Source organism: Plectropomus leopardus, chromosome 15 (genome assembly GCF_008729295.1).
Source record: "Plectropomus leopardus isolate mb chromosome 15, YSFRI_Pleo_2.0, whole genome shotgun sequence".
Lineage (NCBI taxonomy): Eukaryota > Metazoa > Chordata > Actinopteri > Perciformes > Serranidae > Plectropomus > Plectropomus leopardus.
The window spans coordinates 17,341,422-17,351,222 of NC_056477.1; the positions used below are offsets into that span (position 1 = coordinate 17,341,422).

Genomic DNA, 9,801 nt, shown 5'->3' on the forward strand with positions numbered 1-9,801 from the left:
CAAAGCTGTGTTCAATAAAATGCTGTTCTTTAATCTCATTTAGTCAATACAAATACTGCACACTCAGTTAAGTAAAACTTGAGTAAATGTTTCTGACATTTGCATATGTAAAACATTTTTATCCCAAATTCAACAACAGAAAAATCTGGTAATTAGTTTCTGCCTATAAAGAAATACAATGATTGGAGATTAGAAGAATAAGACACTTAGATACATTAAGAGAGCACACACATTGTGACTTTATCAGACCAAAAGAAGTGTTATTGTCTGTTTTGTTCTTGAATTACACGTGTCATTTCATTACATGGTACACGATGCAGCCTCCAGTAAATGTGTTACATCCTGTTGACTGTGGGAGGTGTTTCCCAGTTTAAGTACCAACACCAACGAGAGACAGAGATCAGCTGCAGGAGAGCTTCAGTTGTCCACTGACAGTTTTGCAATTGCCATCATGCAACTGATACGCCTGGAAACTGCAGTCATACTTGGTGAGTCAACCATCACTATGAAATAACTGTTTGGTTCTTTTTTTAAGTAAAATCTTTAATTTGTTCAATTTTTTAAAAAAGTTGCTGTGTAACGTCCGGGAACGTTACTAAAACAAAGGCTTTAAAATAGAGCTGCATGTCTTGTAGTCAAGTATTTGTGAACTGAACTCACCGTTTCTATAACAGTTTAAGACAGATATTAAGGATATCTAAATGATTTGCAGTTTAATACAGATTTACCTAAAATCAGTTTTCAAAATAAATAACTTTTTGTAATATTATTGTATTTCAGGGATCATTGTTGTTCAGATATCCAGCATCAGCTTTTCATCTGCACCCTCTGACTGTCTGGCTGCTGTGGACACCTGCATGTCAAATCTATGCAAGTGGAGTAAAGAGGCGTTTAATGGCAACGTCTGTGAGGGTAAAAAATGACACATTTCCTATCACTGTTTCAGCTGCAGGCAGGTTTGGAACACGGTGTTATCATTATGTTCTCTAGAGGCATCACAATGATTTTATTTCCTCAGGACACAAGGCTTAGTAATTGAATTGCACTTCTTGGCATATGGCTTAAATATAATAACTGAGGCAATAGCCTGGGGCAAAGTTTATATAACAATAGGCCAGTTTTCGGATATTTGTTTATTTTGACATAAGAATCTCAAATGATCATAATGAATTTTTTTATTTATGTGTTTATAAAAAGCCATCCCAAGAGAGACTGGCAGAGCAGCAGTAACATAGGAAACACCTGTTGCACAAACCTCACGTGCTAATGGAAAATCCCATTTTTCTGCCTCTCTCTTGTGTTTGTTATTCAAGATGAGGAGTGCCAAATAAAAGGCTCAGAGATCTGTAACTTGACCATCCACACTGTATTGAACCAATTTCCCTCTCTGCACATGTGTGTGTGTGCCTGGGAGGAGGAGCTTTGTGACTCTATTCAAGCACTGGCCACACAATGCCACCAAAAGCCAGGTGCAGTATTCTCAGTAGTCTCTCAGATAAGCTTTTATAGATGAAATTGCATTTTTGTTTACCAAAGGTGATTTGATGTGAACAAAGACTATTAAAACAGACTGGCTTTAATGGGAAATTGTTGGAGAGGAGCTAATCATGTGTCCAATTACTTTCACAGGAGCTCAGCAGAAGAGGAGCACCATGATGGACTGGCAGTCAAGCAGTTTAATAGGCTATGGTGATTATTTCATTATGGTTTAATGTCAACTGACAGATAATGAGAAATTAAATGGTTAATTCAATCAATGTACAAGTAATGTTTCTGCAATCTAAAAACTCACCTATTACATTTCTCTTTGTAGTACCTGATGGTGCTGGGTCCTGTCTGGATCAAGTGACAATTTGCATCAGTGATGCAGTTTGCAACAGGTACCTGGCACCTGTTCTTCAGGCATGCACGGCACAGCAGTGCGACCGCTGTCAACAAGTGACTCAGCAGTTCTATGGCAGCATGCCACGCAATGTTGCAGAGATGCTGGTCATGTGCGAGTGTGAGGCTTCAGATCAGTTTTGTCTGCCTATGAAAACTGCTCTGCACAGCGGCACATGCAGAGAGGAGACCTGGTTCTGCCAGGATACCGTTAACCAGTGCGTTGATGACAGTTACTGCAGGTATGCTGCTCCCGTATCACTCAACAGTGTGTCTCACTCTACAGATGAAAAGACTTAACACTAGGGGTGTTATGGTTCACAAAATTCAAGGTTCAGTTTGATAAATCACAATGTTGTCACAGAACATTTTCAATACAGCAAAAAGGCAAAAGTGCCAGAGAAAGGTCCTTTTTTAAAACATTTTATGATATTATGTTATTTGAATTCATTTAAACTAACGTCATGAAGTCTGATCTTTTTTTGAACAATGATGGAGCTATTCCTGAGTGACCCATCTTCTTATCAGCATATAAAACAAAAACAGCTTTTTATAATACTATATAAAATACTATTTTTTATTTATAAACAAATAAACACAAAATAAGCACTTCTGTTTCTGAAATGCCCGAGAAATGATTGTTGTTTTTTTTTTTATTTTATTTTAAAAAGGCCTTGTACTGACAGTTTCAATATGATGGGCTGTCAAGTGAAGAGGCGCTAAACTATATATTTAATACAAAATGATGGACTGACTGCTGACGTGGCTAGTAAAAACAATAATTTCAAAATAAGTGGCTTAGAGCACATTACCACTATGCTTTAAAACTGGCTTGTAACAGTGCATGTTTTTAAGGCTCATCCCCAATTTGCATCTAATAAAGCTGAAATGTCCACACAAAAAATATCATGTTGTAACACTCAACATTTATATCAGTGGTGCAGTTGGAGAGGGTTTCAATTACAAATTAATGTGGGAATATCATCAAACCAATGGTCTATTACAGGATTTTTAAAAAAAAATAATGAATGTGCTTTGTGTATTTCCTGTTAAGCAACCTTCTATTTTCTGATTTAGAGACCTGTTAAGAACTCTCCGAGTCAAATGCTGGAGCCCTGAAGAAGCACAATGCAGCGACAGTGACCTCCAGAATGATGAATGCTTTTCCCAGATGGATCCAGCTCTCATGCTTGGTGCTAATTCTGAATGTAAAACTGCCTTCTTGGCTACCATGGGCACAGCACTTCACTATCCCTGTACATGCGAAGGAATGCGCAATGATGATCATCTGAAGTGCAACATGATTCGTGATGTGTTTCATAATAGATCGCACTTCAGTGAGTAGGACTTATTTACAAAGACAGGCATTTTCATAGTGAGATGTATTTGTTGCAAAGCATTTATATGTGTTACAGAGTCATCTTGGAAAAGCGGTGGCGGTTCGACTAAACCTCCTGCAACTGATGAATCTGAGCAAGGTCTAACATGGTCACATGGTAAATTTCCACTAAAAATTCAACACTTTATGTGACTGTGATACCGGCAAATCCAATACATTATTACAGAGGGCAGTGGTACACAGTGGTTGGCACTGTCGCCTCACAGCAAGAAGGTTTGTGTTTCCTCCCTCAATCCAGAGACATGCAGTTTAATTAAAGACTTTGAATTATCCTTGAGTATGAATGTGAGTGTGAATGGTTTTATGTCTCTTTGTGTCAGTTGTGTGATTGACAACCTGTCCAGGGTGTACCCTGCATCTCACCCAATGTCTGCTTGGATTGGCTCCAGTGCCACACAACGTTCAAGGAAAAGCTGATAAATGAGTGAATATCAATACTGTTTTTAACATACTGAATTTTAAATATTTTTTCATTTCAGATTATCTCCTGTATGGGTTTGCAACTGTGTTGCTTATTGGAGTTGTCATATTAATGCCTTTAGCTGTTATCAGTAAAATATGGTAAGTACATTATCATTCAAATATGTCTAATCTCTCTTTTATTTCTGATAATTAATTTTTTAACTGTTCTTTTTTCTTGTAGTATGCTGAAAAGAAGAGATAAAACAAAATTTCACCATCCGAAGAAAAACAATTGTGTTGTTATTATCTGATGTTTATTCATCTGCTATATGTCCAGCACCATTTAAATAAACAGATTGTTTTGTTTCTTTCTATCTAAAAAATAATTTAGATTATGTTGACATTGTATGTTAAAAAAAAGACTGGTGTTATATTTCATACATGTGCTCTAGTCTTGGTACCAAACTAATAGATTACTATAATCAGTTTGGATGGCACTGCTTTATTTAAAAAAATGAGGGGATGATAAGACAAATATTCTACAGTTATAGATGTTTTTGTTGTGGCAAGATATATCCTATATCAGAGATGTTTAAGATGGATGATTTAGTGTGAACTCTGTTGGGTTTATTTCTGATCATTTCTCTTTTCTGGAAATTATTGATCTTGAGAATCTTCACTCTGTCTTCAGTTATCAATTACTGTTCGCAAAAATATTGTGATGATGTCACATCATTTTAAAATGGCTTTTGTTATCTCAAAGAAAGGTTTATGAATATAAAACCTCATTGGATAAAAAATTCATAACAGAAAGAGCCATTATTTGTGTCATCAGGTGACTTTTTACGACAATTTATTGTGTAGCCTCATCCTTGTACTTCGTGTACGTCCTGGTGTTAGCCATCTTAAACATGATGTGATCCTCCAGTAGACAACAGCAGGATCGGCCCTTGCTGGCTGCCAGCACCTAAATCTGTGGCCTCAAACACCTCATTAGCTCAAACAAGGAAGTGAGGAGCTCACACAGTTATACAATCCCATACACAGCAGGGAAACTATCACTAAGTGGTGAAACAACAAACCTTAAAATCAGACTACTCACCTTCTTGGCGAAGATCCCAGAACTCCGGAGATCAAATCGCTTCTTGATAGAGGAGGCAGATTTTATAACGGGCATCGCTGGAGAAGTGAGACCCACTGATGTCCATAAATGATCTGGTGAGGGGTAAAAAAAAAAAAAAAGTCAAAGGTGTGTTTTAATAAACAATGTCAAAACAGGTGCTGCCACCATTATGGAGAGAGAGTGGATGTAATAATATATCATTTTTGACATTCTGGGTAACTAATGTTGTATAAAGAGCGAGAAAGTCCATGCAGGGCAGTGAAAGATGAGGAGTCTAACAAACTCCAGACTTTCACCCATGAGCCTGCCGTCTGTGTCTTGTGTGAAACCAGAAGTCAAACCATGATATTTTTTTTCCAAGCCTTACCATATGCTTTTGTTGCCCCAGCCTAAGGAAACATAAAACAAAGTTTTCTACTTACATTTTTTTGTGTTTATTTTGAAAAGAGATTAAATGCATTTATTGAGCATAAACTGTACATTTACTGTGAAACCAGGAGTTTATTTAAAATAAGAAATTTTAAAAAATCCAAAACTGAGAGTTGGTATTTACCATTTTGGGAGTGAGAATGTGTCTATGACATAAAAAACATCAGTAAATGCCCCACTCATGAATTTTAAAGACTTTATGTGTCTTAGAAAAGAGGTGGGTGACAAAGACTATTTACAGCCTTGTTTTGGTGCATTTTGCAGCAGTAGCATACTTAGGTCAACGGTAACTTTTCACTTCTGGAGATCGCATTTAAGAATAAAAAAATCCTAATAGTCATGATGTTTACTTGTGAAGATTATACATGTGTAAGTATCATAAATGTTTGTTTGCCACAGGCAGTAATCCAAAATTCAATGGTGAAAATCCATTGGCTTGTTGTCGAGGAAACCAGGACAATGTTAACAGACTGAGAAATAATAATTGCATTCATTGTGCCACTAGGTGACTACTACTGGCAGCAAACGGCAACTTTTAAGGTGGGATGTTTTCTTGCATGTCACACAATCTGTGATTTACATTTTAAATCAGCACACCTTAAATATCAACTTTGACCACTGCAAGTGTTTGTATTCTCTCTCTTGCCACTTTAGTGATAATCGGATTTTTAAGCACTTAAAAGATTTCAACCAAATTATGTGAACTGCAAATACTGTATTTTCTTATTGTGACGGACAATAAACTATCCTGTAGGGGTTTTTTTATAATGTGAAAACGCCAGCTCTGCCATTTTGCCAGTAGATGGGGACAAAGGTCATTAGGGGCTTTGCTAGGTCTGCTGTCAGCTCACATGGAGGACTACAAAATTTGGGGGACTGAGCATTCTACAATAAATAAGCAAGTTCAAAACTGCATTTTTTTATATCTTTTTTTAAGGCAATTATGATAAAGGTTTTATTTCAGTGCTAATGAATAATAATATTTTGGAGAAGAGAAGCGAAGCTGCGCAGGTTCCACAGCTATGGGCAGTTTAATGTTTCATCTGACAAACATGTCTGGACTGTGGGAGGAAAGAAACCCACACAGACATGGTAGAGACAGTGACTGTAAGTAAACACACAACCACATGCAAACACATACTGCTGCACATAGAAAGAACGCAGCTGGTTGGAAGCCAGAGCATTCCTGCTGTGAGGCCAAGAGCTGAATACTGAGTAGACCAGGAAGATGTGGATGTAAATATGGAGGAGGAAAAGTTGGATGAACAGTGGTTGGCTGGGTAGGGATTTTACTACTCCAAGGTTTTTTTTTCTGGTCATCTTTTTCTTCTCAATAAAACTGTTTTAGGAGAGTCATTTCATGTGTTTCAGAAAGCCTCCTCAAGCTTCTCATTATCCTTGTGATCATTTAAAATTTTCTTTTCATAATCTCTTATTTTTTCTCACCACCTCACCTTAGTTTCAAGAAGGTCAACCTCCTCTTCTCTCAGGACTTCTTGTCTCTCGCAAAGTCACTCAGGAGCTTTGTGCCTCATCTCACACAAGAGCTCCCTGGGAGGATTTCAGAGGTGCTTTGACCTTTGCTCATTTGCCTCGCATTTTCATCCCACATGATGGTTTTCTGAGTAGCTGGGTTATTTTTTGCAGCTTTCAAGCGTCATTAAGTCTGTATGTGGCATTCTCTCTGTCAACATCATCCCACATCATTTCACGTTGTACAACAGCAGCTGCTGGCAGCATGACAGCAGTTTGTGTGTCCACTTTTATTGCCTTTTGGCTGGAGGGCAGAAATATAAACAAAGTGTTCAGGCAGCAACCTCCGAGGCTGAAAAATGAAGCAAATGCAGATGTACCAAATACTGCAGTTCATCGACTGGCCACTTGAGGCTGGCTCCAAAACAGATTAAATCCCAATAAAAAAACTTATGTTGCGTTCCAGACAACTCGGAAGTCGAGAAATTCCGACCTCCTTCTAGAAAAAGCACAATGGAACACCACTCAAAGAGTTCCTACTTGTGAACTCGGAGCAAATCCATGTACCCCGACTTAAGCGGTCTGACGTCAAAAATTGCAGCATCCATGGAGGCAAAGGAGGCGCACATTGTAAATGGTAAGAAATCAACTAAAGGCAACATTAAGTTTATTTGCATGCATAACACTGAAGTACTAAAATTAGCCTTGCTATTAGCACAAAGGCTAGTGAATGACATGTTCTGACACATTTCCAAGTCTAAAAATGCCACAGTGTCTTTTACCTTATGCATAGCTTTTCCTCTGTTTTGCTCATATGTGCAAAGAGGAGGTCCATCTGACAGTGCAATTGTCCATGGAGTAGCCACAGAAACACTAGTTCGTCACCACCTGTCATAATTTGTCTTTAAATTTGGTGTTGTGCACCTGGAACGCTTGTAAGTCAGAAGTCATAGGTTTCCACCGGGAAATTCTGACCTCCGACTTTGAATGGAACACAGCTATATTACAGCCTACACTGCAAAAACTGGTTTTGGTCTCCGTAGCCAAATTCAACATCCATGACAACTGTACAGGAAATTATTTTTTTTTTACAACTCACCCATTCATATTTTATTAAAAACCCCAAATTATGCATACTGTATTTAAGGATGGGGCCACTTGAGTTACAGGCTGTGTGCGAGCCGTCCCTACTGAACGCTGTCTGTGAGTCAAATCCATCTCTTTCTCCTCCTGAGCACTTGCCTTTTGTCTAAATATGGTTACTTCTGGCTCCAGAAAAAAACCCAACATGTCCACAGTTGAAAAGAAGGACAGAGTTCTATTGCTAATAGAACAAGGGTTACAGTATTGTACCTTTCATTCTATCACACATGGGCTCAGCCCTATAGCAGACTCTGTGGGTACAACGAGTGAAGCCTCATGAATGAACGCCCTGTGGCGACATACTGTAACATTGACCCAGCTACACTAATCCTGATTGGCTAAAGGTTAGCAGAGGTCTCAGCATCATCACTGCAAGCTAATGCGAAATTTCAGGAAGGTATGAAGGTATTAAAAATAAGATTCTGCCAAAGCTTAGGACTTACTGCCGCTGGAGTATACATTTGGGCAGCGCCCGGCAGGCTGGCCGTGAGACACGCAAACCAGTAGTCCTGAAGGTCTGTGCGGCCAGGACGAGACAGGCACTGATGAGGTTCATGATGCGTGAACTCCATCTGTGGAGAAAGCAGATCAGCAGATGGAGATTTAGGGTGTCTTTTCATCATATTCAAAGAAATGCCTGCAACAAACTGTCAAAATGGGGGTAAAGCTTTACACAGTTTCCTGAGGATGAACTCTGGCTTTGGTGATCCCAACTTTTTATGTTTTTATGTGTATTTTTCACCCATTCAAACATTTCAAAATCCACTTGATGCACTCACATACAATTTGATACAATTATCAATGTACCCCTCATGATGATTTAAATTCCAATTTTCCAGTACCCACTTCAATTTATGATCGAATACTTGCAAAAATAATTGCATTACTCATTACAGGCTCATTTCTACTTTGTGCTCACTGTTACTTACCAAATGTTACCGTGCTAACACTTACCTAAGACAGTGATGATGGTAAACATGCCAGCTGACCTTTAGCCCTGCACTATCACTGTGACCATGCTAGCTTGTGGATGTCAGCATTTGGCTCAAAGTACTACAGTCTCATGGAATTGCTGGCATAATTGTAGGCTTATTAAAAATGTATATGCTGCTTTAAATTTTGCTTCAAGTTTAGCACAGGCATAGTTTTATTATCAGTTTATTGTAATCTTTAAAGCTTAAGTACAGATATACCAACTGTATCAATTTGAGTAAGGCCGTCAGCATTGAATTGCTTTATTTATGAGAATCCATCTTTTCTATCAGCTTTAGCCAGGAGGTCAACACACTTAAGTAATTTGTTTTAGAATCTTGAGAGGAAATAGCTTGTTTGTTTCAAATCAAATCTGAATTAAAACCCCACTGTGAGAAATATTGTGTCTAAATGCAAATCCCCAGGCTCTTAAAAAGACCCAGTTAAAAGTGCCAGCACTTTTAAACAACGTTCTCAGAAAGGAAACATACTTTGATTAAATGACAGAATATTGAATCACTATTGCTATAGTCTGTCATTGCAATCAGCAACTGAGAGAAGTAAGCTAAGTATGCATATCCTAGTATAATATTGTGGCAGATCTTTACCACAATACTAGGAAAACTGTATTTTGTCTTTTGAATTATTCATCTTGGAAAACTTTGGAGATCCAAAATTTCACTCATTCACTTGCTCATTTTTGGATAGCTGCCGTCGACTCTCCTTCCGTCTACAAGTAATGCTTTTCCCTATCTCTGAGCATGGGTGACTGCACTTGAATGGGTAATTGTTTGCATGTGTGATGAAGATGGGCAATTGTGGGAAGGCAATTACCACATTTTCATACATTTATGCAAATTTACCAGTTCTATTCCACATCTGTTCATTAAAGTCAAGGTTTTTTTAGTACGTGTTTGCACCCAGAGTCCTGCTGCCATTCACTCTGGCATTTTAATTAGGCTAATTCACTACTGGGATA

General features: G+C 38.2%; 1 protein-coding gene across 1 annotated transcript; it reads left to right on the plus strand.

Annotated features, from left to right (window-relative positions):
- The first annotated feature begins 451 nt into the window (after window positions 1–451).
- gfral (GDNF family receptor alpha like) lies at window positions 452–3,993 on the plus strand. The gene is made up of 9 exons (XM_042502044.1): window positions 452–488; window positions 781–912; window positions 1,314–1,469; window positions 1,630–1,689; window positions 1,814–2,123; window positions 2,959–3,218; window positions 3,297–3,377; window positions 3,760–3,841; window positions 3,924–3,993. The coding sequence occupies exons 1-9, from the start codon at window positions 452–454 to the stop codon at window positions 3,991–3,993; spliced, it is 1,188 nt and encodes a 395-aa protein (XP_042357978.1).
- The last annotated feature ends 5,808 nt before the right edge of the window (window positions 3,994–9,801 follow it).